Source organism: Aythya fuligula, chromosome 3 (assembly GCF_009819795.1).
Source record: "Aythya fuligula isolate bAytFul2 chromosome 3, bAytFul2.pri, whole genome shotgun sequence".
Taxonomy (NCBI): domain Eukaryota; kingdom Metazoa; phylum Chordata; class Aves; order Anseriformes; family Anatidae; genus Aythya; species Aythya fuligula.
Genome location: NC_045561.1, coordinates 12395153 through 12422214, shown reverse-complemented (window position 1 = coordinate 12422214; position 27062 = coordinate 12395153). Strand labels below are relative to the sequence as shown.

The following is a 27062-nucleotide window of genomic DNA, read 5'->3' as shown; positions in this document are numbered from 1 at the left end:
AGTTGCAGAGTCCCACACCTTGACCTCAATTTGGTCCCATATTTCAGGCTCATAAACTGTCCGATTGTTAATAAGGAGAATAAGCTGTAAGGTTACCAGGACAGTCTTTGTTCCTAAGGACGTGTGATTCCCCATAATGAGCAACTGCTTACCAGCGAAAGGCAGTTGTGTGCATGGGTCTGCTTCTCTCAGCTCGAGCTTCTCTCCAGCTCCAGTGCACCCATTTCCAGAGACTTTCTGTACGAGCTTCTCTGAGCGGTTTGCTGAGTCTGGCCGAACCTATCTTCATGAGGCAATCAAAGTGCCTGTTCCCGTCCTGGTCTCCATTCTGCCAGCCTGTTCCTCTTCACTCCTTTTTCCTGCTTCTTTATTGAGGACATAACTTCATCACATCGTGTTGCCTTTTGTATCTTGAGGGCAGTTTCCCCTCTTATACCCTTCTCTCCACAGCAGTTCTTTTCCAAACAACTTTTCATTGGTCAAACAACTTTGCATATAACAACAGCAAACACCCAGAAACTTCCATGCCTTAATGGCTGGAGAACAAGAGACCGGAGACTGCATGGAGTCTCCTGAATCACCCTTCTTTGTTCCCTCTAAACTCGTTTACATTCCTGATGGCCTCATCATTAAGAGTCTAATGTTATTTCAACCACGGGGCTTCAGACCCCCATGGCCACATTCCCAAATCTCTGCCTTCTTTATTAATATCAACCGTTTTCTCGACACGAATTACCACTCCATATATAACATCCAGGATCAAGTAAGAAAGCAAACTCATCCATTTTAGCTTTTAATTTTAATGGCTATTTGTAATTAAGACATGTTAACAGGGGAGCTAGATGGAAACCCTGTTCCTACTGCATCCAGGCCTTTGGGAATCCTGGGTCCCAGAGACCAGGAGGAAAGGTGGAACAAAGAGGATGTGCTTTTGGTGGAAGAGGATAGGGTCAGGGAATACTGAATAAAACTGGAAATAATGAAAAACTGAATGTTTTTAACTGAAAGTTATGGAAGTCCACGGGCACCAATTTGGTCATTTGTGGTGACTGGAAGCGCCTGAACACTGTCGCTCCTATTCCAAGGAGTGACCTGGGGAACTCCAGGCCCGGTGTAGGGCCACCGAGTGCTGCAGGGGGCAGTCCCCGGGCCGAGCCCCACCGAGCCCCGTTGGCCACCGGGGGCCGCTGGCTCCCCGTGCCACCGCCCCGCCTCGGCGGCGCAGCGCAGGCGCCTTCCCCCGGCCCGGCCCCGCTGCGGGACGCGGAAAGGGGCGGGCGGCGTTTGGTGGCCCCGGAGCCCTGCCCCTCGCCCAGCTGTAGGGCCGAGCCCCGGGAGGGTGGTGTTTGGCCCCAAACGGGGTCAAACGGGGCTGGGGGAACCTCGTCCCCCGTGCTGGGGGCGGGCGGAGGTGAGCGGGGGCCCGGCGGTTGAGCGGGCGTTGCTGGGGGGTTTTGGGGTGGTTTGGGAGAAATCCTGGGTTTTCCGAAGTGGGATGGGGTGAGGGGAGCCGGGCTGGGGTGCACGGCGTGGGTAGGGTGTGGGGAGGTGTTCTGGCTTAGGGATGCGGTGGTGTGGGGTGGGATAGGGGAATGGGATGGGATATGGGAGTGGGACAGGATGGGATGGGATATGGGAATGGGATGGGATATGGGAATGGGATGGGATATGGGAATGGGACAGGATGGGATAAGATATGGGAATAGGATGGGATGGGAATGGGATGGGATATGGGGATGGGATGGGATATGGGAATAGGATGGGATGGAATGGGATATGGGAATAGGACAGGATGGGATATGGGAATGGAACAGGATGGGATATGGGAATGGAATGGGATATGGAAATGGAATGGGATGGGATGGGATAGGATATGGGAATGAGACAGGATGGGATATGAGAATGGGACAGGATGGGATATGGGAACGGGACAGGATGGGATGGGATGGCTGCGCACAGGTTTTGCCAGGCTGTGCTCCCGAAGCAGCTTGCCAGGTGCTGGCGTTGCAGCTGGCGTGCGTGTTTGACCCATCTCTGAAATTTACGGGAGAAATTTATGTGTCTCAGCACTCTGAGAGCTCAGCTGTGGGCTGTCAAAGAGCAGTCAGGCACTGGGACGGGTTGCCCAGGGGGGTGGTGGGGTCACCGTCCCCGGGGGTGTTCAGGGAAAGGCTGGATGTGGTGCTTGGGGACATGGGTTTGTGGGTGACACTGGTGGTAGGGGGGTGGCTGGGCCAGATGATCTTTTAGGGCTTTTCCAACCTTAATGCTTCTATGATAGGTTCCAGTCTGCCTCATCCGTCCTGCACGTTACAGCCACTTCTTCAGGTGCCCTAAATCCAAATTCTTCCCCGCCTAGCTGTGAATCCTTCTGGACCCTTTCTGATAGCTCTGCTCTAAAGAGTTGTTTTAATTTTATTTTTTATTTTTTTACGCTATATGCTGACACGTGGAGACTGGGTGAAGTTATCAAAGAAAATAATGCTGCATAGAGAACTGTTTTACTCTGTGTGAATCTCTTGGGGGTAGGGAAAGCCTTTGTACACTGTACAAACACAGCTAGAGAAAACATTTTTTGGCTCATGGTGCAGCATCTAAGCACTGTCACAAAGCAGAGGAGAATAACTTGGTCCTTTTATTACAAAAAAGATCCCAGCTGTGCTCTAGTTCTAGCTGAACGGGCCTCTTTTTCCTCTGGGGTTTTGTGAGGAGAGCCTCTTTCGGTGTGCCCCAGTAATGCCAGTCTAGGAAACAGGCAATTTTCTTAGAGTAGGGATGTGGGATTCTGGGTTCCCTGCCCAGCTGTATCCTGGGTGCAGGATCACAACAAGGGATCGCAGCAAGGCTGGTGAGGAGCTGAGGTGCCTGCCCGCTCCTTCCCTCGCAGGTAGCTCCGGGGTGACGCTCTGCTCCTCCTTCCCCTGTGTCTCCGCAGCCTTGTCCCCCGCCATGGTGAACGAGATGCGCGGTGGCGGCCTGGTGGTGCCGCTGGGCCCCGAGCTGCAGGCCTGCCCGCGGGAGCTGCTGCGGCAGCGGCGAGGCCAGGACGGGCAGCCGCAGTACCTGGTGCGCTGGAGCCTGGTGCGCTCGGAGTCCTCGGCGGGGCCTGACGCCGGGAGCGTGTCGCTGTGGATGTCCGCGGAGGAGGCGTGCGCCAGCTGCCCGGCGCTGCTGGGCGAGGGGAAGCCGGCGGGGCCGCGGGCCGAGGAGGAGGAGGAGGAGGAGGAGGAGGAGGAGAGGGCGGCCGGCCCGGACGAAGCCTCGCTGCGGGAGATGGAGGCCGACGTCGGGAGCCTGGTGCGGCGAGCCGGCCGGCAGCTGGGCGGCGCCGGGGCCGCCTCCGTGCTGGACACCGTCCACGTGCTGAGCGCCTACGCCGGCATCGGCTCGCTGGCGGGTGCCTTCAGGGAGACGGGAGCCCTCGAGCTGCTGGCGAGGATGCTGTGCCACAAGGACAAGCGGATCTGCCGCAGCGCCGGCAAGATGCTGAGGGCCCTGGCTTCGCACGACGCAGGTCGGGGGGCTGGGAGGGAAGCAGGGTGCCGTGGGGCTTGCTGGATGGATAGGGAGGTCAGCCTGCAGCTTCCCAAGCTGCTGCTTGGTTGCGTTTAGGATGCTCTGGGAGCTGGGAGCTCCATTTTTCCTGACAGGTTCCCCGGCTGCGATGCAGATTAACTGTTAGGAGAACTTGTGCCAAGGGGCTTGGCAGAGCATCCTTCTTGTTTTTTGCCTTTTATCCTTTACCTTCCTTGCTTCTGCTAGCTCAAGGCTACCTGTCTCTTTCTTGCAGCTAAAAGACTACACAAGCTGTAGAAAGACTACACAAGCTACGGGCCTCACTATTTTCTTCAAGGTTTTCTTGCTTTTTTTTCCCAGCGTTGGGACTACGCTAGTGCCTGAGTTCATGCTTGCATGGGGTTGATGGGGAACCGGCTCATGGTAAAAGTTGACTTTTTCTTATTTGGAACCCTGTTCTGGAGTCTGTTGTTTGGGGTCACCATTTTGGGGGAATCCCACCACTCTTGGGGTGCAGGAATGCAAGGTTATTCGGCGGAGCAAATCATTGCCAGCCCAGGTCAAAGGAGAGAGTAGGGTTCTAGGTTATGCCAGCGAGCAAAGCTATGGCTTGCCTGCCAAAATCCGGTGCAGGAAGGGCAGTGTGAGGGGTGCCTGAAGGGTTTCTGTTGTTGCAGGAAGCCGGTCTTACATTCTGCTGTCCCTGAGCCAGCAGGACGGCGTCGAGCAGCACATGGACTTTGACAGCCGCTACACCTTGCTGGAGCTGTTTGCTGAGACAACATCAGCAGAAGAGCACTGCATGTCCTTTGAGGGCATCCACCTTCCCCAGGTAGGGGGGGAGCCCGGTTTGGGGGTGGAGGCGCCGAGCCAGGCAGCCCCTGAGGGCCCTGCCCGTTGCAGATCCCCGGGAAGCAGCTGTTCGCCCTGGTGAAGCGCTACCTGCGCGTCACCTCCCTCCTGGAGGAGCTCGGCAGCGGCGAGGAGCAGGGAGGGGAGCAGCCAGAGAGCAGCCGCGTGAAGCAGGAGTTTGAGTTCAGCATGGCGATGGCCAGCCTCATCGTGGAGCTGCTGCGTGCCATGGGCTGGGAGCACAGCCACGAGCCAGAGCCACCGGCCCGGCAGGAGACAAAGCCTCCCACCGCCCGCTCCATCTTCCAGCCCAAAACCCCGGCCTGCTTTGCTGCCCCAGCGCCTGTGCTGTCTCCGAACCGCGGTGCCCAGAAAAAGCAGGGTGCTGCCTTCCTGACCCTGTCAGACTTTGCCGACCGCAGCAGCTACGTGGAGTACGTGCAGGCGAACCTGGTGCCCGGCATGCGGGTGCGCCTGCTGGAGGACTGCGGTGAGGTTCGAGCTGGGGATGAAGGCGAGTTCCTGCACAGCACCGACAGGATGCACACAGCGCAGGTAGGTCGCTGGTGGAAGCAGTCGGGCTGGGGTGGCAGAGGGGACTGACGGGTGACGGGTGGCTTCCTAATGACGTGTTCGTGTTATATCATAATTTGGGGCTTTGGCTACAGCTGTCCTGATTTGATCTTGGGGGCAGTTTGGGAACAGGCTAGCTGGCACAGCAAGAGGTGCTGGTGTGTGAGCAGTCTTACTTGGGATGTGACACTGTTGGTCCCAAGGGGTTGGGCGCACCCTGCTTAGCTCTTTCTTTTGATCTGTGGGCATGTGTCGGGGTCAGTTTCCCCTTAGAAATGCCCTTTGGATGAGGAGACCTTAGGTAGGGACTTGTGGCAACAAGAGAGCCCTTAGCGCTGCGTGTTTGCAGTCTGCCAGAGGTCAGGGAAAAGGCCTCAATGTATGATGAGGAGGAGAGGGCTTGGCCCTCTCAAATGCTTGGGGTGGCATTTGAATGCTGCTCCAGCCTTTTTGTGGGCGCAGGAAGGTGTTTGCTCCAGCTTAGGCCTTTTTCTTGTGACTTCTCAGTCCCGAAGGCTGGGCATGTTCAGCAAGGGCTGGGATTTTGTTGTGACTATGGGGCGAGGAGCTGAGGGGCTCTGTGCGCCACGCCAGTGTGGTTATTTCTGCGGGATGTCAGCTGTTCTTGCACTTTGGACATGTCTTTGAGCTTGTGAGAGAAATCGCCAATAATTTTCTTCAGACAGGATCTTCTGTGAAGCTATTTTATTCGCGATTGCAATGGCAGGAGTCCTGCCAGTTAGGAGTGCATTATAGTAAACAAACCATCACCTTTTATTCCCTATTACCCGACCCCTGATCACCTATCACCTCCCCTGTTTGCTCATTGCCTGAGTACTACGGGTTCACAAGCTACTCGATGCTCCTCTGTATCACATATGTCACATATGTACAATCTTTCTTTTTTTTTCAACCCCTTAATTTCTCCCTTTTCCCTTTTTTTCCCCTTTCTTATGTTTTGAGAACCTGTGATTTTTTTTTTTTTTTTTTTTTTTTTTTACTGTTCCCACACTGCTCATCCTGTTTTTCTCCAGCTTCCACCTTATTTTGGAACAGTGAGGCCTTCTACTGTCCACTTATCTACTTAGCATTTCTCCTTGTTATGACTACACAGCTACCTTTGAGTACAGAAAATTAGTTCTCCACTGCAAAAACACAGCTCAGTTTCTCACAAGCTTCCCAAACGCTGCAGCTAGAGATGGAATTGATTGCCACGCTGGGCACAAAGTTGTGTGTTGCTGATGCTCATAAATCAATTTAAAAGCCTCATTCTGGTATCTGTAGAAACAAACAACTTCCTAATGCTCTTTCCAAGTCTCTCTTGCAGTAACTAAAGTTTATTACAGACCTTTACAGAGAGAAGGTAGAGAATTTGAGGTTACCTTCTGCATATGTGAAGGCCATCTCCTTTTATTAAATACAAGATTCTCTGGCCTTCTTGGACTCAAGTCCATGGCCTGTTATATTTTGTGTAAAGCGATTGTTGTCATTTACAGCTAAATAAAAATTAGCCAACAAACCCCCCTGTGCACTGGCTTATTTCCTTGTATTGCCTCTCTTTGCTTTCTTGTGCAGAGGGAAATAGTGCAATATTTTTTTGCCCCTCAGCCAGGTGCAGACTGCTTGCTCCTACCGATATTCATCTGTTTAATCACTGAGAGCTGATTAGAATTAACTTTTCCAGTCACCTTTCGGTAACTGTAACTTACTCTCATTGGTCCAGGCTCATCAGCTGCCACCTAGCTTTGGAGAACTTCTTGCAGCTGCAATTTAAACAAGTGGCTTAAAATGCTTGGAAATGTACAAGTGCAAAAAAAAAAAAAAAGTGTTTCCAGCCTTACCTGCTTGCGTGGTGCAGGTTATGACAAGCACGTGCTTGTATGGGGGGAGTGTAACTGTTAGGACAGCGTGTGCTGGGCAAATATGGCTTGACAGTATTCTTTGCACTGCCTTCCAGTCCCATTCTTTCCCCTCCATAATCCATTCTCGTAAGAAATGAAGCTTGAAGCAGGTTTATCTGTTACTTCAAATTTGTTGTTTATCTTGAACACCTTTTGTTGTTCTTCCCACTAAAATGTGCTTTAAAGTTTTATGTACTGCTGAAGTCAAAATAGTGGAGCTGTCCCAGTGATTTTTTTTTTCACCATTTTTCCTTCTCAAATCGTAGGCACTGGCTTCAGTGTTCATTGATCACTTGAAAACATCACTGAACAACCTAAATCCTTCCTGCTTCCCAGCTGTGTCTTCTGGCAGATTATTTGGCATGTCTTTCATCTGTCCTCCAAAGTGAATTTTTTCTTCTCTCTCAGTTGTGGCAACTTCCAAATTTGTGCCCCTCTGCTCACTGTCAGTTTGCTTTACTTGCTCTTGTGTTTACATAAAATTCAAACAAAACACTCTCCTGGTTGTTTGCTGTCAGTCTTTTCTGTGCAAAATGCAAACTTGTATGTGTTATCAATTGGGGCCAGTCTGTCAAGCGTTGTGTCTTGTATCTCCTCTCAATTGGTTTAACTCAATTTCTTTCCATCTGGTGCTTTCTTGAAGTTTCTCAGCATCTTAACTCTGACTTTCCAGCACAGTGGGGTCCTGGTAGCAAAGGTGTAACTCTGAAAGAGCTCAGTGAATCGGGCAGCCTCTATGTTTTTCTATCATCGATTTAAGTTATCGATATGTTGTACTTGCTGTTGCTGGGTCCTCCTTCTGCTCACTAAGATGAATGTAAAACAGGAAGCCAGGAGGGATTTTGAGAGGCAGTTGAACAAAGCACAGGAAACAACTGTCCTCTTTGAGACCTGCTCATCATGACCCCAAAACCCTTCTGAGAAGGCTGGTGAGTGACGAGGGTGATAAAAGGATAACTGATAGAAGATAAAGTCAGAGCAGGAAAAACAGTTTTCTTTACGTTCATGTGCACCAAGTGGTTTGTGCCACAAGACCCTTTAAGTGTGGCTCACCTGCCTCTAGGTAGTGGTGGTGAACTTTTTCCTTTACCAGGAAAAAGGTTGGGTTCAGCTGCTGGGTACTTTTGGATGGGAACGCTTAACCAGATGCCCTTCTGTCCTAGCGTACTGCTGCTGTGCTAGATGAGGTCTGTAGACAAGTGGTTGTAGTCAGAGCTGATAGCTTTTTATTTTTTTTTAAATAAAGAACCAGGTGTAATCAGGGGAACAAGTTAAGAAAGATGGTAGGCTTAAAAATTCGTGTGGTAAAGCCTAATATGAATTAGGTGGTGTTCTGTTTCAACGGTGCTTGCTATTTCCATGCATTTGGGAAACGGGAGAACAAACGTAGCACGGGGATTGAATGAGTGGGCGAGTCTCATCACCAAGATCTCTTTCACCCACAGGTTTTGTGGCAGTCAACAGGTCGGACCTACTGGATGCACTGGCACATGTTGGAGATTATTGGCTTCGGAGACCAGTGGGATGACCCTGCTGGGCAGGAGAAAGAATACAGCCTGATAGAGAGCTTCAATCTAGACAAAGGTGAGGTGCTGCGTGTGTGACTGCATCATCTCTTTGCTTCTGCCGTGGCGTATTTTTCAGTGGTGAACTTTATAAGGCTAGGCGTATTTTTCTTTAGCAGGCTGGATTTAGCAGGCATTGTCATCATTTAGTTTGTATGACTGTGCAGAGCTGCTTAAGTAGTCACATGCCTCGTGAGTACATGAAGTATTTTTGAATCCTAGACTTCTGTCATGATACAACATAGAGCATAAAGCAGGGTTTAAACTGTGACTGTCAAAAAATGTATGTTATGATTAGCTAAACAAACTGCCAAAATGAGAATGTAGAATCTCCAAGGTGAAGCTGCCTTAGGAACCCACAGATTCACTTATTTAAAAGCATTAACATGCCAACAATTTGCTTAACTTCATGCCACTCAGCTTTGGAAAAGGTTTGGAAACACTGTTTTCATAAGATATCTGCAAAATCTCCTAGAAGTGGCATCCTTTGATTTTTGCCCTTGCAGTGGGTGAAGATAAAAGGGAAAAATCTAGACTTCAGGTACCCCTTCTTTGCTCAGCATCTGACGTGACTCTGGCTGGGGAACTTGATGAAGTAACTCATTCATCAAGCCCTTGATCTTGTAGGACATCCTTTGGGCAGGCAAGTGGTTTGGATTTAACCTCCGCAAGAAATGAAATATGCATGAGATCAGAAGCTAATTATCCACTTTCAAAATGTTCTCACAGCCAGTTGAAAAGACGGCTTCTTTATAGGCTTCTGGCTCTCGAAACTAAAGACTTAACTGCATGTCAGTTCAAACTGGCCAAATTAAAATGAACTTGGTTAGTTTGCCTTTTTTTCCGCAATTGCTCTGACTTTGATAGAAGTATGAGCTCTATGTCACTTCTGTGTAAAAATCTTCGCAGTCATCATATCCCAACAGAAGTGGAATTGAAAAAGCTTTCAGCTGTGGGTCTTGACACTCAGATAAATTAGCTTCTGTTGGCTGACTGTTGGTAATCAGCCCCGTTTGTAGTTGTTCTTAGCCTTTTGGAGTGAGTTTGAGCCTCTTCTGTTGGGCCCTGCAGCACTGAATGTCTCCTAGCTTGCACTTGCAAGCTGTTGCTTGGCAGATAGCAGCAAGTGTTGATCCAGCTTTTCTAAACCGTGCAGTGAAAGTCTGGCCTAATAACGAATTTGATGTCCCTGACTTTGTTTTGGTTGCATTAGCTGAAAGGAGCTTGATGGATACGTGGTCTCTTTTTGCTTTTGCCTATGAGTACTTGCCCTGTTTGCCACCAAGGGGCATTGGGAAAAGAGAGAAGCTGCAGGCAGAATTCACTTCCAACCTCTTGAAAGGCTGGGGGCAGCGGGGACCTGCACGGGAGCTGTGTGTGGCAGCGAGGGGCGCGCAGCAGCGGGGCAGCTGGCGGAGCTGACGCCGCCTCCCCTGGCTCTGCTGCCCTGCAGGGGCGCAGCCGTTCTGCCCCAAGCCCCTGGGGGGGCTGTACTCCCCGCCCTACCTGGGGGAGCAGCCGAGCCAGGCCGCGGGGACGCTGAGCCGCGCCGAGTGGTGGGAGCTGCTCTTCTTCGTGAGGCAGCTGGAAGCGCAGGAGCAGGAGGAGATCGCCCGCCTGCTCCAGCCGCAGCGGGCAGCGCAGGTGGGGGCCGAGGGGCGAGGGTGGGCAGCGGGGACCCGTGCGGGGGCTGACGCGGCCCCGTCTGTGCAGCTGCCGGGGCTGGACGAGGAGGCCCTGATCCAGCTGCCGGTGCCCGCGGGGCTGGCCCAGGAGGTGCTGCGGGTCTTGGAGGAGCGGAGCCGGGGCAGCGCCCGCAGCCACCTGCGCGGCTCCCGCGTCTACGGCAAGTACTGGCCGGGCAGGGGGGCCGAGCGGGACGGCGGGGGCAGCCCCGAGGTGCCCTCGGAGGGTGCCGGCTGCGGGAGCGCTGGGCCTGGTGCTGCGAGGGACGAGGCAGCGAGGGACAAGGAAGCAAAGGACGAGGCAGCGAGGGACGAGGCAGCGAGGGACGAGGACGAGGACGGCGTCTGCACGGAGCTCAAGTCGGATTCCCAGCTGTTCGGAGAGCTGCTGGAGAGGGAAGGGCTGCGCTTCCCGGAGGCAGCGGAGAGCGGAGGTGACGCCCCAGGGGGCACGGGCACGGGGCGCTGGAACCCGCGCGGGGCTGCAGGGGCCCTGGGCGCTGCTGCCGCCCTGACGGCCCGGCCTCCCCCGGCAGCGTGGGGCAGCTGCGAGGGGGCTCGCGGCAGGGGCTCGCTGGCCGAGGTGGCGCGGGTGATGGAGGCGATCCGGAGCGGCGGCTGCGAGGCGGAGCTGCGCGTGGCCGGGCTGCAGCACATGGTGAGGGTCCTGCAGCAGGAGCCGGAGCCGGAGCCGGAGCAGCAGCAGCCGGGCGGCGAGGGCACCAGGTGCGAGGGGAGCCCGGCACGGGCAGGGCAGGGCAGGGCAGGGCGCCGAGCCCCTCCTGAGCGGCCTCTGCGCGCAGGGAGAAGCTGGTGAGGGCGGCGGTGGAGCTGCTGAGCGCCCAGGCGGCCGAGAAGCGCCCGGCGGCGCTGGCGCTGCGGCTGGTGGCCCTGCTGCTGGAGAGGCGCGCCTGGCGCGTGCCCTTCGCCACGGAGGGCGGCGTGTGGGCCGTGCTGGGCTGCATGCGGCAGCACGCCGCCTCCGCCCTGGTGCAGCAGGCGGGCCTGGCGGTGAGGAGCGGCCGCGGGGCGCCGCGGGCGGCGGGGCCGGGCCGGCGGAGGCGCCCGCAGCCCCTGAGCCGCCCCGGGCCCCGCAGGCCCTGAAGGCGCTGGTGGGAGCCGGCGAGCCCGGAGGCGCCGCGGGGACGCCCTCGGCCCTGAGCCACGGCGACGCGCAGCTGCTGCGGGAGGTCTTCGCCAGCATCGGCTCCGCCGGCGGCGAGGGCTCGCCGGGCCTGCTGAGCGCCATCCCCGCCGCCGTGCGCGCCATGCGGGGCGTCCCCGGGTACGGGAAGCAGGGTGAGGGGCCGGGGTGGGTGCCATGGGGCCGGGGGCAACGCCACATCGCCGTGTCCCCGCAGGGGCGCCTCGGGCGTGCGGAACGGCTTGCTGGTGCTGAGGATGCTGGTGGACGGGCACCGGGGCCTGGCGGAGCAGCTGGTGAGCGGCGAGCTGCCCGCGGTGCTGCAGAGCTGCTGGCGGGACGGGCAGGGCCCCACCGCGCTGCTGGCCCTCGGCGTCATCAACCGCCTGGCGGAGCACCGGCTGCCCCTGGGCCCCGAGACCCCAGGTAGTGACCCCGCGCCCCCTCCCCGCGCCGCGGCCCCACGGTGCCCGGGCCGGGCCCGCCACGTCCCCGCTCCCTGTCCCGCAGGCGCCGAGGCCCTGCTGGAGGCCAGGGGCGCGCAGACGCCCGCGGGCGGCCCGGGGGACAGCGCGCTGCCCGAGGACGTGGTGGTGGCCCTGGAGCGGCAGCTCTGCGGCGGAGGCCCCGGCCTCGGCCCCGGCCCCGACCCCGAGCCCTCCGGCCGGGCGTCCCCGCGGCCGCAGGAGCGCCGCTGCTTCCGAGCGCTGCTGCGCAGCCTGGAGCTGCGGGGGGCCGAGAAGAGCATCGGGCTGCGGGTCCTCAGGTGGGCTGTGAGGGGATCTGCAGGACGTGGCCCCTGCGGGAGGAGGAGCAGGAGCAGGGCAGCGGGGCTGGCTTTGTGTGCCGCGTCCTGAGGGGCCCTGTCCCTCGCTCAGGATCCTGAACAAGTTCCTGGACGGCTTCCAGGAGGACGCGCTGCCCTGGCACGAGTGCGTGGAGCCCTGCTTGTCCTTGCTGAGCGCCCACAGCAGCGACCGCGAGGTGAGGGGGTCCTGGAGAGGGGCGGCTGTGCTGGCTGTGCCGGGGGTGCCTCGGGGCCCCTGCCCGCAGCCGCCCGGCCTCGTGGCACGCCCCGGGAGCGGCCGCGTGGCGGTGGCTGCGTGCCCAGCAGCAGCTGGGTCCCTTGGGAGAGGGGCTGGGGCCCTGCGGCACGGCGCTGGGGGGCTCCTGGTGCCGGGCTGGCGGCTCAGGGCTGCCTCCTCCGCAGGCGGTGCAGGAGGTCGTCGGCTTCCTGCACCGCCTGGCCGCCGCCAGCAAGGACTGCGCCGTGGCCATGTGCCGCGCGGGCACCTACGAGGCCCTGGACAAAGCCCTGGAGAAGCACAGCTCGGCCGTGCCCACGGCGCCAGCCCTGCTGCAGCTGCTGAGCGGCTGCGAGAAGTTCGCCAGCCTGCACAGGACGCTGACGGGCAGCATCTTGGCCGGCTGCATCCAGGTGGGCCCGGGCAGCCGGGGAGCCCCCCGGGAGCCCTGCCCCCAGTAACCGCCCGTCCCCGTCCCGTCCCCGTCCCCGTCCCCGTCCCGCAGCTGGCGCTGGGGCAGATCGAGGAGCACCGCCGCAGCCAGCGGCCCATCAGCATCCCCTTCTTCGACGTCTTCCTGCGCAAGCTGTGCCGAGGTGAGCGTGGGGAGGGAGCGGGGCCCCGGCGCCCGCTGTGCCTGGCTGGCAGCTGGAGGCTCCGCGCGCCCTCCCCGCAGGCTCCAGCGTGGAGGCGAGGGAGGACAAGTGCTGGGAGAAGCTGCAGGTCTCCTCCAACCCGCACCGCGCCGGCAAGCTGACGGACGGGAACCCCAAGACCTACTGGGAGTCCAACGGCAGCACCGGCTCCCACTTCATCACCCTGCACATGCAGTGCGGGGTGGTGGTCAGGTAGGGCCGGGGGTCCCGGGGGTCCCGGGGGCAGGGATTTGGGGCTCTGCCCGAGCCCTGCCTCACGGACCCCACGCAGGGAGCTGAGCATGCTGGTGGCCAGCGAGGACTCGAGCTACATGCCGGCCCGCGTGGTGGTGCTGGGGGGGGACAGCCCCGCGGCCATCAGGACGGAGCTCAGCGCCGTGAGTCCACCGGGGCTGGCACCGGGGGCTGGCACCGGGGTCTGGCCGGGGCCGCGGGCGCTCCCCGTGCCGCTGGCTGAGGGCTCGCCGTGTGCCCGCAGGTGACCGTGCCGCCCTCGGCCAGCCGGGTGGTGCTGCTGCGGAACGCGCCGCGCTTCTGGCCGCTCATCCAGATCCGGGTGAAGCGCTGCCAGCAGGTGGGGGGCCGGGGCCAGTGGCACAGGGCTGGCGGCGAGGGGCTGGGGGCCGAGCTCTCTCCCTCTCTCTCCCTCTCTCCCTCCCGCAGGGCGGCATCGACACGCGCGTGCGCGGCATCGAGGTGCTGGGGCCCAAGCCCAGCTTCTGGCCCGTCTTCAAGGAGCAGCTGTGCCGGCGGACCTCCCTCTGCTGCGCCGCTCGGGCGCACGCCTGGGGCCAGGAGATCCGCCGGGACCGGGGGCGGCTGCTGCAGCTCTTCGGCAGGTGAGGGGCCAAGGGAGCGGGGGTGCCCTGGGGCGGCCGGGGGCGTCCTGCCGGGGTGCCGAACCCTCTCCTGTTCCCCTCTCCTCTGTCCTGCCCCCCTGTCCCCTCTCCTGCTGCAGGCTGAACCGGGCGCTGCGGCACGAGCAGGACTTCGCCGAGCGCTTCCTTCCTGACGACGAGGCGGCCCGGGCCTTGGGCAGGACGTGCTGGGAGGCCCTGGTGAGCCCCCTGGTGCAGAGCATCACCAGCCCAGGTACCGCTCGCGCCCCTCCCCGCGCTGCCCCGTCCCCGGGTGCCCGCCCTGAGCCCCGCGGCCCCGCAGACCCCAGCGGCGTCAGCCCCCTGGCCTGGCTGCTGAGCGAGTACCTGGGGAGCGGGGAGCCGGCCCAGCGCCCCCCGGCCCGCGGCGACGCCTTCGGCTCCTGCGTGCGGCTCCTGACCCAGCTCCTGGTGCACGTGGACCCCGGCGGCGCCGAGCCGGAGGAGGCGAGGGCGGCGGGTGAGCGAGGGGCTGCCCTCGGGAGGGGGCCACGAGCCCCGGGGTGCACCCACGGGGGGCTGTACAGAGGGCCCTGGGGCACAGGAGGGCTCGCGGCCGAGCCTCCCCGTGGCCGTGCTGCCGGCACCGTGTGTGGGGAGCTGAGCCCCGGCTGTGCCCCGGCAGGCGGGCAGGAGGGCAGCAACAAGGAGGCGCTGCCCAGGGCGGTGGCGCAGACGCCGAGCGGGCTGCGGGGCATGGCGCAGTGCTGGCGCGGCGTGGTGCAGCAGCAGGTAGGGATGGGGCTGGGGCTGGGGCTGGGGCGGGGGGCAGCGGGCCAGGGCTGGGTGCTGAGCCCGGCGGTGCCGTGCCCCCAGGCGCAGCGGTTCCTGCAGGCGGCGGGGCAGGCGCCAGACGTGGCGGAGCGGTACTGCGGGCTGTACCGGCGCCTGCGCGGCGCCACGGAGGAGCTCTTCGGGCAGCAGGCTGCCTTCCTGGGCGCCCTGGGCCAGGGCTTCGCGGGGGCGCTGCTGCAGCTCCCCTTCCTCACCGCCCTGCACGTGAGTCCGGGTGTCGCAGCTCCAGCTCCGGGGCCTCGGGCGAGCTCCAGGATGGCCACGTCCTGGCCACCCCGGGGCCGTGGGGCACCCCCTGCACACCCGTCCCCGTCCCCCCGCAGGCGAGCGAGCGGTTCGCCCGCTACCTGGACGGGAAGATCCAGGAGCTCGGCGGGGCCGCGGGCAGCACGGGGCTGCTGCAGCAGCTGCTGGAGCCCTTCGTCGTCTTCAGCGGCCTGGAGTTCGCCCACACCTTCGAGCACTTCTACCGGTGAGGTGGCCGTGGCCACGCGCTGGGGACGAGGCCGGGCTGGGTGGCGGTGGTGGTGGCCCTGACGCGGCGGTGGCTGTGGCAGGCTGTACCTGGGGGACCGGCTCCTGGCGCAGGGCCCCTCGTGGCTGGAAGGGGCCGTCCTGGAGCAGCTGGGGCTGTGCTTCCCCCGCCGCTTCCCCCAGCAGATGCTGAGCGACCTGGCCGAGTCGGAGGAGCTGCAGCGGCAGTTCCGCCTCTTCCAGCTGCAGGAGCGGGACAAGCGGCTGCTGGAGCCGGGCGCGGAGAGCCCCGAGCACGAGGTGAGCGGGGCCGGCTGGGGGCCAACGTGCTCCCCGCGGGGCCCTGAGCTGCCCCCGTGTCCTTGCACCCAGGCGCCGGGCGAGGCTCCGGAGGTGACGGTGCTGGCCCTGTCCCCGCGCTGCTGGCCCGTGTCCCCGCTGTGCCGCATGGCCGAGCCCGGGAGGTTCTTCCCGGCCGCGCTGAGCTCCCCGCTGGGCGCCTTCGCTGCCTTCTGCGGGCAGAGTGAGTGCCACGGGGTGCCCGGCACCGGGGCTGCTGGGGCTGGGGGCTGCCCGGCAGCACTGTTGGCCCTGGCGCTGGCACTGGTGTCCCCCGGCAGGCCAGAGCTGGGCGGGCGCGAGGCCGCGGGGGCTGCAGTGGACGTGGCTGGGCCGTGCCGAGCTGCGCTTCGGAGACTGCGTCCTGCACGTGTCCACGCTGCAGATGTTCGTCCTGCTGCGCTTCAACGGCGCCGAGGTAGGAGCCGGGTTGAGCGGGGCCAAGCGGGGCCGTGCCCCCCTGCCGGGGGTCTCCGGGCGCTGAGGTCCTCGCCCGGCCGCTGCCCTCCCGCAGGAGGTGGCCGTGGAGTCCCTGCTGCAGGCCACGGGGCTCCCTGCGGAGCTGCTGCAGCAGGCGCTGGCACCGCTGACCGAGGGCGAGGGCGTCCTGCTGCGGAGCTGCGCGCCGGGGGGTGAGCACGGGGCCGGGCACCCTCGGGGGTGCTGGGGGGGTGGAGGGGCTCGGGGGGATGCGGAGGGGCTCGGGGGGAGCCTGGCTGCTGGGGCTGAGTCCCGGGGCGAGGTTGGGGCTGGGCTTTGGGGTGGGTGCGTGTGTGGGGCTGGGGCCTCGTGGGCACGCGGGTGGCAGGGTGTGGGGTCTGCGTGGGGCCGGGCTCGGGGTGACGGCAGCGGTCCCTGGGGCTCCTGCAGGGAGCAGCTCGGGGCCCGGCTGACCGTGGGCCGGGTGCTAGCTCCAGGTGCCCTGCGGCTGAACCGGGCGGCCCTGGCCCAAGCCTCCGGCCGCCAGCTGAGGCTGCTGCCCCGGCAGAGGTACCTGCGGGCAGAGAGGGCTGAGAGCGGCGCCCTGGAGAGGAAGAGGAACGTCCTCTGCTGCCTCCTCAGCCGCATCCTCAAGGCGGAGAGGCGGCTGCACATCGACAACCTGGTGTTCAGGGTAGGGAGGCTGCGGGCGGGGGGCGGCGAGGGGCTGCCCGGGGGCCGTGCCGGGCGCTGCCCTGCAGCTGGCGGCTCCCTCGCTGCTGTAGGTGCTCGCTGCCTGCCAGAAGGGTGAGCTGGGGCCGGGGCTGCAGTTCCCGAGCTTCTGCTGCCACAGCGTGGACGTGCTGTCCTGCGTGCTGCACCTGCTGAACCAGGGCTACCTGCGGCGCCAGGAGGAGAGGCCCCACGTCCTGGAGTACGTCCCTGATGAGCCCACAACACCCCCCGGGGGCCAGGCCCAGATGGTTTTCCAGAGGCAGCTACCAGCCACATCTCCGGATGAGGACAGCCAGGACTGCCCGTATCGGTACGGTTGCGTGTCACCGGGGGTCGGAGGGTTGTGCATCCCCACCCTGTGCAAATGTGACACGTTTCTCCATGTCAGGTCGAATTCTGGCACAGACAGAGCGGAGGAGTTTCTCCTGGCAATGCTGCAGGTGCCAATGGGGCACACGCTTAGTCTGGAGGAGGCAAAGCTGCTCATGAATCAGACCGTACAGCGGGTCCACGATACTCTGAGCATCCCAGAGGATGTTGCTCGGCACCTCCTCATGCACTGCAGGTGGAATGTGGATTTTCTCATCCACTGTTACGTGGAGGACCGTCGGTCACTGCTCATCGCCTCGGGGCTTGAAGTGGAAGATGCCCAGCGCCCTCCAAGCCCGGGAACCCACTGCCCAGTCTGTGTGAACCAGTTGTGTCCCACTGAGAAGCCACCGTCCCTCTGCTGCATGCATTACTGCTGCAAGGTGAAGGTCCTGGGGTCTTTGGCTCCTGTAACTTGGCAGGGGATTGCTGCTGCCTAGTTGAAGCAGCTGTGCTTTCTCTGAAGCTGTTATCAGGTGATTTTCACAGAGCTCATACATTCTGTTATCTTAATATCTTTGCTTGCTGTGATAGTTCGGCGCTTGATTAGTCTGTTTCCAGTCTTGTGCTTTTGCATACTTAGAGATGGTTCTGTGCCCCCTCTGCTGGGTGGGGTGGGCTCCTGAGGCTGGGATTTCTTCGTGTGACCCAACTGGTATAGCTCATTTAACTCTCATCTCTTCTCTTCTGCTTGCACAGCCCTGCTGGAACGAGTATCTCACGACTCGCATTGAACAGAACATGGTCCTCAGCTGCACCTGTCCCATTTCCGAGTGCCGTGCACAGCCCACCACAGCGTTCATCTATTCCATTGTTTCCTCCAAGGAGATTATAGCCAAGGTGAAGTAAAAAAGGTGGCTACCGGGTGTCTAAGCCTTGTCCCCTTTTGGTCAGCACTAGCAGCTAATCTTGCTGCTGCTTTTCCCCTTCCCATAGTTATGACTGGTTTACACAGTCATCAGTCGGCGGAGGCAGCAGGAGCTGCTTGTTCTGAGGCAGGTGTTATTTTTTTTGCCCGTTCTTCCAATTTTTAGTTATCACTTAGAGCTGAATCCCCTTCGCACCTAGTGGTGGGGCTGTGGCTGTTGCGTGACTGGTATGAGCATCCTGTGTGAACAGTTACATAGGAGAAAAGAACAGCAGGCATAAAGACTGCTCTCTTTTTATTGTCCTTCAAGTCTGCAAGCTGGCAACAAAAACAGGCAAGGCTACAGAAAAACATTTCCTTCAACGTGTCCTTTATATCTTCTTTTCTGTAAGAAGTGCTCAGGGAATTAGTTTATGTATACGGGCACTTAATTCTTACTGGCTTTGCAAATCCTGTGGTCCCACTTGTCTCAGAGCAGGCTTTAATACCTTGTTGCTATGACTATTTTATCAAAAAAAATTTGCAGTTCAACGTAAATTGCAGCCAATTTTAACAAGTTGATCTGATGCTCTCACTGAAATGTTATCTGTCTCCTTTTCTGCTCAAGAAGTGGGATGACTGGAGCTTGAGTGCCTCAACACAGAATCACATGTACAAAGTCATAGAATAATTCAGGTTGCAATAATCTGGTCCAACCCTGTGCTCAAAATAGCCAGCTTCTCGTGTGAAGATCTGACACTGAAGTTAAAACATATTGCTCCGGGCTCAGTCTTCTCTGCATCTTCTATTTAGGTGGCTCTAGGCAGTGATAAATGGGCCCTCTGCTGCCTTCTCTCCAGGCTGAGGAAACCCAGCTCTCTCAGCTTCCCCTCGTATGTTCTGTGCTCTAGCCTCTGACTGTCCTGATGGCCTACCTCAAGTCCATTGTATGGACTACATTTTCTCTAGTCTGCTAATGTCTGTCTTGTACTTGGAAGCCCAAATGCTCCTGCATCTAGTTGTGTCATCAAAGCCATTAGCTGTCAGAAATCCCTTCCCTTGCCTGCTGCCTGCACTCTTGCTAATACAAGAGTGTTCAAGTTTCAGCTTTTCATGCTGTTCACAAAACATAAACCCAGACAGTTATGTTTCTGAGAGAGGTTTTCTCTCAAACTTGTTTCCCTCAAGTTCCTTGAGAATCTGCTTTTCAGATGCCATCTCCTGTTCTGGTCCCAGGGATTCCTTGCTGGGAATCATGCCTTAGGCTCACACCTGGATGAGCTTCACCATGTGCAAAGGTTTCTCTATGATCTCTTGGTTGGTGTCACAGTGGTACTTGGTAACTTCTTGATTGTACCTGCTTAGTTTTCTTCCAGACCTTTGTTGGACACTTGTTCCCCCTCCTTTTAGGCTGCCTGAGAGCAACTCTTAAGGTTCTAACAGGAACCTTAGACCTGCTGCAGCAGTTGCACCTCTCTCTCTTTCATCTCACCAAGAAAATAGGGCAGAACAAAGCTGCAGGTCAGGTGTGAAATTCTACATCTGTAAAAGCTGTGATTTGTTCCTGTCTGCCAAAGCAAAAGACTCATTTGTCTCTCTGGATGCTGTTTTCTGGGCAGAAACGATCCTATCTTCTGTCAACAGGATGACAACAGACACTGATATTGATTCTTTCAGAAGAGTAATGTGGCCTTGTTGAGACTGCCTCCACCACGCATCGTACTGACACAGGCTGACATCCTTGCTGCCAGTCAGAGGACACTGTAATTTAGGTTGACTGAGAGAGGGAACGGACAAGAGAGAATAAATGGAAGAAACATGAATAAGAGCAAGTGCTCTTCAGTGCTCAGGGCTTGCACGTTTTCTCTGTGGTGTTTGTTACGACCTATATTGTCCTTTCTGTGCACGGTGGCTTTAGGGCAGTTCTCCCACCTATGCAGAAATCTCCATAGGAGGGCTGTGAAAACTACAAAGTTGCCTTTGAATTTCTTCCAGCTTTGCACACATTTGTACAGTCCTTTCACAAGAGTAGCTGAGTGCAGAACACAGTTACCTTGTGCAGTATAGCTGCATTCCTGGGTCCCCATCTGAGCGATCTCCTATTGCTGACCAGTTTGCCTTGTCCTCTGTAGCAACGTCTGTCTAAAGGCCTTCAACAAAGCAAGTCTCCTTCCTCTTTGCACATTCTGTAACTAAGCAAAACTCTACTGAGGAATTTAGAAAAAAAAAAAGAAAAAACTCCTGATAGCCTTCTGTGGTGACACGACAGGCTTGGTGGATGAGGGGAGAGCAACAGGTGAGGCTTTCTACATTGTCATCCACAACATCCTCATAGAAGAACTAATGAAGCATAAGCTGGATAGATGGATGGTGAGATTGATTAATAACTGGCTAAACTGCTGAGCTCAAGGGGTTATTATCAGAGACAGAAAGCTCAGCTGGAAACCAATCACTAGTGGTGTAAGCCAGAGGCTGATACTGAGGCCAATATTGTTTAATGTCTTCACTGATGACCTGGATGATGAGACCACGTGCACAAAAGGCCACAGAGATTAGTTGTTATCTCCAGCAGTGCTTTCCAGTCTCAGGTGTTCTGCGATTCTATGAAACAGCCTTCAGATATGAGATGAGGGTTGGGGAAAAGACACAAAGGAAATGGAAGAGCAAACTAACTCAGTGCTGTTTTGTCATGAGCAGTTGCGTTGGATGTAGAGCCCAGAGGTACCAGACCCCAGTCGAAAGGCCTAACCAAACAGATTCTCTGCCTTAAATCTCCTCTCTTGTCTTCTCATTCCAGTATGAAAAAGCCCTCCTCAGAGGCTACGTTGAATGTTGCTCCAACCTGACGTGGTGCACCAACCCTCAGGGCTGCGATCAGATCCTCCTTAAAGATGGGCTCGGTTACGAGGCAGCCTGTTCCAAGTGCTCCTGGATATCCTGCTTCAACTGCAACTTCCCAGAGGTGAGGGCTGAGCTGAGTCACAGGCAGTACTGCCTTGGTGTTGGCACACACTGTTCTGCTTCTGTGTGGTTGACTGCCCCTCTCTTTCAGGCCCATTATCCTGCTAGCTGCAGCCACATGTCTCAGTGGGTGGATGACGATGGGTACTACGAGGGAATGACAAGCGAAGCACAAAGCAAGCACCTGGCTAAACTCATTTCAAAGCATTGCCCAAGCTGCCAGGCTCAGATAGAGAAAAACGAGGGCTGTCTGCAGTGAGTATCCGTTCTTGTGGGGTACGTGGGACAGGAAGGGGCAGAGACACAGTTAGCTCCACTGAGCTTTCTTTTGGCTGAAGAACAAGCATCATAGCAGGTCTGTTTTATAGTTTTAGAGGAACGAATATTGTGTTTAATTTCTAGGAGAAGCAAAGTACTTCCTAACATTCAGAGTTAAATCCCTTGGTAGCTGTACAATGGAAACAAAACTAATTTTGCAGTACCTTTTGAGCCACCACTTGTCTGCTCTCAGAATCCCCTATAGACATACAGAGATACAGCCAGGGGAATGGATATCTCAGCACCATTTATTATTATTATTATTATTGATGCTCACCTACTTCTGCAACTCTAAGCAGTTTATTTCAACTGCCTGTTTTGAGTTGGCTTGGATCTGTGGCAACTTTTTACATCCTCCAGCTTCAAAGCCAGGGCTCTGAGGTTGCCATTTGCTCTTTTCTTGCACTGGCACAGCCCTTGGTGCCCAGCTGTGATTTGTTCCTGTGTGTTGCTTGTGGCCCTACGGCCGTACAGCACCTTTCTGCACTGTGGAGTGCTTCATTACTGAAGGAAGAGGTGAGGTTTCACATGGATCTAGCCCTGAATTGTGGAGTGCTTAGTTCACTCTTCCAGTTCTTGGTAGAGTGGTACCGTAAGATCGTGCTGCTGGTTTTCCTGGTTCATTTTTGGAAACATGATGACTCTTAAGCATCGCTGTCTTCCAGCAGGGCTTTAAAAATTACATGCAGGGAAGTTCAGAGGACTGAGAGAATGGGCAGGACTAGGATACACGCTCCAGCCCTGTGGTGTAGGGAAGCCCTGGGAGGAACAGTTTGCAGGCAGCTGTTAGGACTGAATGATTTTCATCGCTCTTCTCCTACCATGCAGTATGACATGTGCCAAGTGTAATCATGGCTTCTGCTGGCGTTGCCTCAAGCCCTGGAGGCCAACTCATAAGGATTATTACAACTGCTCTGCTATGGTGAGTGGTTTGCTATATCCTAGTGGTTCATGCTTGTGTTCAGATGCACCTGGCCGCTCAGAGGGATAAGATCTCTGCTTGTGCCCTTTGCTGTGGCCTTTACTTTGTGCACTTGCCGGTGATCTTGATAGTATTGTCAAAGTCTCTGTGTGTGGTAGCCATTTCCAGGTGATTCTGGCACCCAAGACAAGCTGTTACAGGTTGCTTCTGTCTTTCCTTTCAGGTGAGTAAAGCAGCCTGGCAGGAGAAGCGTTTTCAGGATTACAATGAGAGGTGCACCTTTCATCATCGTGCGAGGGTAAGGCCTCCTTTTTTTTTTCTTCCAGATACTGACACTGTTGCCCTAGCCCTGATGAGCAGGACAGTTTGTTACGTCTCAATGCATTTCATCTGAAGCTGGGAAACAGGTTTCAGATCCAGGCAGGGCTGCCTGGTCGTGTCACCATTAATGTGGCATAAGGGGCAGTTCTCAGCCTGCTTTCCTCTGCCAAGTCTGTTGTGGAGACTGAACACCTAGCTTCTGGAGTTCCCTTGCTCAGACTGATGCAGTAGTTGGAAGCAATGGCAAAGAAAACTTCAGGCTGAGATCTGCCTAGAGCTAAGTTACAGTAAAAAATTGAAGCTATGTCACAGTAGTTATCTGTGTGGAAGGCGATGGCTTTTTGATTTTGTGGAACTTGAAACTGATTTGTTTTTTCCCATCTTCTGGTTGTTGCAGGAATTTGCCACGAGTCTAAGAAACAGGGTTTCTTCCATCAGTGAGATGCCTAAAATTAGGACTTTGACCTTTGTTCTTCATGCCTGCAAAGTGCTGGAACAGGCACGGAAGGTAAAACTGGATAACAGGTTTATTAATTTACGCTTAATTCAGTTGGTGAGTTATGCCTTTCTTAAAGTGATAAGATGCCACTAGGAAGAGCTTGCTGTACTCCAACAAGGGGGAGACAGAAAAACCTTGAGGGGAGCAGTAGCACCAGAACAGGGGAGGAGTTTGTGTTTGCCTTTCTGCATTCTCACTCTCAGCTAGGCTCCCTCTGCTGTGATCCTCACAGTTGGATCATAAGCATTGGAGCACTGGTCAAATTTACACCATGGAATCAGCACAAGTGTTTTCTTACAGTTGTTTTGGTCCGTTCCAGTTTGAAATGCCCCAGTGGTGGCACTTACCTTTGGAAAGCTCTCCTGAAGCTGTACTACAGTCAGGAAGTTGCTCTTGGTGCTCATGATTTTAATTTCTTAACTTCACTTCATGAGCCATAGGTGCTTTGGGAGCACTGAGTTACTTACTGCATGCCCTGCTGGCCACGTTATGAAGGATTTACAGTACAGCTGCTGGATGTGTGCAGTAAACCTGCTGTAGGATAGGCCTGCAATGTTTTCTTTCCACCAAAACATAAGGAGGGGGTGGGAGTTGCCTTTACAATACATACCTTGTTTGTGCAGGCAGTCCTGATTTTAAGAGGCACGTGGAACAAGGGTTTCTGACCCTGTTTTGCCTTCTTAGTGTGGCAATCCCTGTGTTTACCAGGGTAGACATCACTGTTGCTTGCTGCTGCTGCCTTTTCTGGCCTTATTTATGTAAATGGAAACAGTGGTCTTGTTCCTGGGTACCTAGATGGCTTTGGGAATCGTTCATCTGTAACAGGAGTTTGTCAGTCATTGAAATTACTTTGTCCAGGGCTCTTGGTGCTACAAAGCACCACGTCTGCTTTCCCTTAGGTTCATTTCTCTCGGTTCTCTGCCCGGCAATGTGTGGGTTCCATGTGCTGGTTGTTTTGACACCCTGCCTGCTGCTCAGTTACATTTGTTATACATCTGCAATCTGTGTTCTTGTGATGGTTTGCGAACTGGGAACAATCAGTTATGTCAGACTTCAGTACAAAATAATTGCGCATTCTTTTCCAATTCTGCGAGCGGTGTTCTGGCACTGCTTTCCCTTGACATAACGGTTCACTGGGCTGTCACCTCAGACTAGAAATGTGCCAGACTTCTCTTAGCCACTGATACACCAAAGTCTGGAAGGGTTTGGTGCTGCTCTCTTCTTCTTTACTTGCCCACTCTGAAGCTGAAGGGGGATGCTTAACAGCATGTTCTGTACTGTTCCAGGTGCTGGCCTACTCCTGTGTGTACAGCTATTACAACCAGGAGACTGAGAGTGTAGATATTGTTGAACAGCAGACTGAGAGCCTAGAGCTGCACACAAATGCTCTGCAGATCCTTCTGGGTAAGTCCAGCAGTCTCTTCAAAGTAAATACTAGCAGCCTCTGACGTTTGGTTCAAAGGATGGCAGCTCTGTAGTAGGGCAATAGCGTACACCCCAGCACCCACCAGGTATCTCTCACATCCCCCAGCCTATTTTGATCTTCTCAATGTCATTTCTGGGAAGTCCACTGGAGCAATTCAGCTGCAATATTAATTGCTCAGCATGATGTCAGATGGTACGGAATACCCCTTTGGCCACTTTGGGTCAGCTGGCCTGGGTCTGTCCCCTCCCAGCTCCTGCTGCACCCCCAGCCTGCTGGCAGGACAGTGTGAGAAGCTGAAAAGTCCTTGGCTTAGTGTAAGCAGGGCTCTGCAACAATTAAAACATCAGCGTGGTATCAACATTATTCTTATCCTAAATCCAAAACATGGCACCATACCAGCTACTAGGAGGAAGATTGACTCTCTCCTAGCTGAAACCAGGACAGGGACCTGAGTAGCTGTGACTGGCTTGGTAATCAGAGCTCAGGGACTTGGTTTCTGCTTAAGAGCATGGGAAGCAGTGCAATATTGTTGGTCTTGAATTGCAGAGGAATCCCTGCTGCAGTACCAGGACCTGAGTTCCTCTCTTCAGCTCCTGAAAGCAGAGCATTTCAATACTGGTTTGGAGTTGGTGCACCGGATCAAGGAGCGTCTCTTTGCAATTCTCTGGCACTCCACACAGGTGAAGTCCACGTGCTTGTTGGCAGCTTGTCTTGCTCTGGTCTAGTTTGATTTTGGCAAACCTAGAAAGGGGCTCCATCAGCTGAGGGTACAGACTGAGGTGCTGTTTGTATGGTTGCAGGGAGGGGATTTGCAGCACAAAGTACACTTCAGATCACTTATTGTCTCCTTCCTTTGCCTGTTCTTCCACACTGGCAGGATTTCCGTGTTGGGCTTGAGACTTCGACAGATCCTAGTGAGAATAAGGAGAAACTCTCCAACGTGCCTTCTTCAGCCCCTGCCTGCACAGGGTGAGTGAGTGTTGTTAGTTGGGTAGTAAGGAAAGACGGTGAGTGCAGAAGAAAAGCAGGTGACCAGAGTTTTCTCCTGTGCTCACTGAAATACAAAAGAATTAATAAGGTACTAATTTCTTGCATCCTGTGTTGTGGTGTGAGATAACAATGTAAGTAACGTAGCTGTGTAGGGAGCCCAGTGAAACCTGCACTTAACATGAGGCTATGGGCAAGAAAGCTCCATCGTTGGCAGACCCATTTATGGATATTCTCTACCTGGACTGTCTTGGGTTCCTGCAGAGGGACCTGCTGTTTCTTCAGAGGTGTACTGAAGATCTAGGAGATGCCTGAATGAGAGCAGCAAGAAAAACATACATGGAGAGAGATAGAAGGGCCTGACACTTATTTTAGGAAGGCAATGGAGAAGAAGTGACAGAACTGTGAAATAGTGTATTGAGAGGTGAAATGGGTGGTTTGTTGTGACCATGTGCTGAAGTACTGAGCTGGCAGGTGTGAAGTGTGATTGAAAGGTGGTGAATTTAAAACAAAGTCCATTCCAGTGTGACATGCTGCTTAAACCAAGGAACACAACTGGCAGCTGCTGTCCCAGTGTGACCAACACAGGAGCTGAACAGGGTGCTGAAGGTTGCAGGAAGGAATGAGAACTGGGCCTAGAGAGATTCAGTTTCAGGGCAGAGTTTCCAGTCTCTTCCAAGGAGGCTGAGACACCAGAGCTGCTGACAGCTTGTTGGTCAGTCTGCAGGTGGCTTGCTGGCAAGTCCCTGTGCTGCGTGCCTGGATGAGCCCATTGAATCACCTCCTAGGTGTACCTGTGTGGCTGCTGTGCCTCTAAAGCATGGCTTTGGCAGGGATTGCTGAGGTGATGGTAATGGGGAGGGTGAGAGTGGTGTGGGGCTGGGTCATGGTTCCGGCTTGCAGCCTGGGAATGGGAAGGGCTCTGCTCTGATGCTCTCCTCTTCAATAGGCCAAGACCTACCATCTTCTGTGAGTCCCCCAACACAGACGAAGATGGAAAAGAGAATGAAGATGAGGAATATGACCCGCAGTGGCAGGAAGACTATGATGATGATGATGATGACGACCTTGATGAAGACAACTTTCAGTTCGATGATGAGTCAGATAACCTTGACTGTGACTCCTACTTTGATGACGATGATGCCTATGACTAGAGGTGGGCTGTCACCCAGCCTGCCAGCCTGGATCTCTGCCTCCAGGCTGTCTTGACCAGTTTGTCTTAGTGTCTTTCCTCAAAGATAGTATGGAGCTTTCAGGCAGAATGAAGAGACATTTCCTTTGGGGGCTGCTTTCTTAGTGCTTAATATGCAGAACCATTGCTCTGGGCAGACGGGCTGTGTTACTGTGGTCACCTCTCTCAGAAAGACATCTCCTTCCCTTTCTCGTCTCCACTTCTGCCCTAGATACAATCATCTAATTGAGTTGGGAGCTGAACTGTGATTTTTCTAAGTGAGGACTGCTTGTTACCTGTTAAAAGACTGTTCAGTCCTTTGGACTGCCCTTCCCAAGTGCTGTGTCATGTGTCCTAGCGTGACGCTGTCTAATCCAGCCAGCGTCTAGAAATACCACAAAAGCAATGTGTTAACAATCAAGCCAAAGCTTCCCATCTGCAGCTGATGGGGTCCCCTCCAGAGTGACAGACATAGCTCAGTGCATTATTTTTTCTGTTAGTTCAGTTGGAGTTCTCTGCCATAAAGCAGGAAGGGCTGCTGTGAGCGGCAGAAGTTTGCAGGGTTGTGTTTAAGTGTATAAATGTATGCGTGCATGCACACACACGTATATATATACACACAGAGTTTGTTTGGGTTACACTTTATCTTTGCAAAAAAAAAAACAAAAACAAAAACCCTGAAG

At 56.0% G+C, this 27062-nt stretch overlaps 1 protein-coding gene across 1 annotated transcript; it reads left to right on the top strand.

Annotated features, from left to right (window-relative positions):
* Nucleotides 1-1277: 1277 nt before the first annotated feature.
* Nucleotides 1278-27062, top strand: LOC116487962 (cullin-9-like). The gene is made up of 42 exons (XM_032185219.1): nucleotides 1278-1411; nucleotides 2936-3514; nucleotides 4194-4348; nucleotides 4420-4923; nucleotides 8288-8426; nucleotides 9861-10051; nucleotides 10121-10321; nucleotides 10388-10526; nucleotides 10629-10818; nucleotides 10896-11103; nucleotides 11190-11377; nucleotides 11454-11662; nucleotides 11747-12002; nucleotides 12115-12220; nucleotides 12447-12674; nucleotides 12767-12857; nucleotides 12938-13109; nucleotides 13189-13294; nucleotides 13396-13491; nucleotides 13581-13756; nucleotides 13876-14009; nucleotides 14079-14255; nucleotides 14421-14527; nucleotides 14612-14794; nucleotides 14914-15062; nucleotides 15148-15364; nucleotides 15437-15601; nucleotides 15690-15821; nucleotides 15918-16035; nucleotides 16315-16517; nucleotides 16609-16868; nucleotides 16947-17310; nucleotides 17627-17767; nucleotides 20572-20736; nucleotides 20827-20990; nucleotides 21882-21975; nucleotides 22199-22273; nucleotides 22694-22804; nucleotides 24082-24199; nucleotides 24768-24901; nucleotides 25099-25190; nucleotides 26158-27062. The coding sequence occupies exons 2-42, from the start codon at nucleotides 2950-2952 to the stop codon at nucleotides 26360-26362; spliced, it is 7428 nt and encodes a 2475-aa protein (XP_032041110.1). The 5' UTR covers nucleotides 1278-1411; nucleotides 2936-2949; the 3' UTR covers nucleotides 26363-27062.

Bases quoted from the DNA above. Each gene is read 5' to 3' on its own strand.
- LOC116487962 (XM_032185219.1), top strand. From the start codon at position 2,950: ATGGTGAACGAGATGCGCGGTGGCGGCCTGGTGGTGCCGCTGGGCCCC. The intron at 12,858-12,937 runs GTGAGCGTGGGG...CCCTCCCCGCAG, and splicing joins CCTGCGCAAGCTGTGCCGAG to GCTCCAGCGTGGAGGCGAGG. The intron at 24,200-24,767 runs GTAAGTCCAGCA...CTTGAATTGCAG, and splicing joins TGCTCTGCAGATCCTTCTGG to AGGAATCCCTGCTGCAGTAC.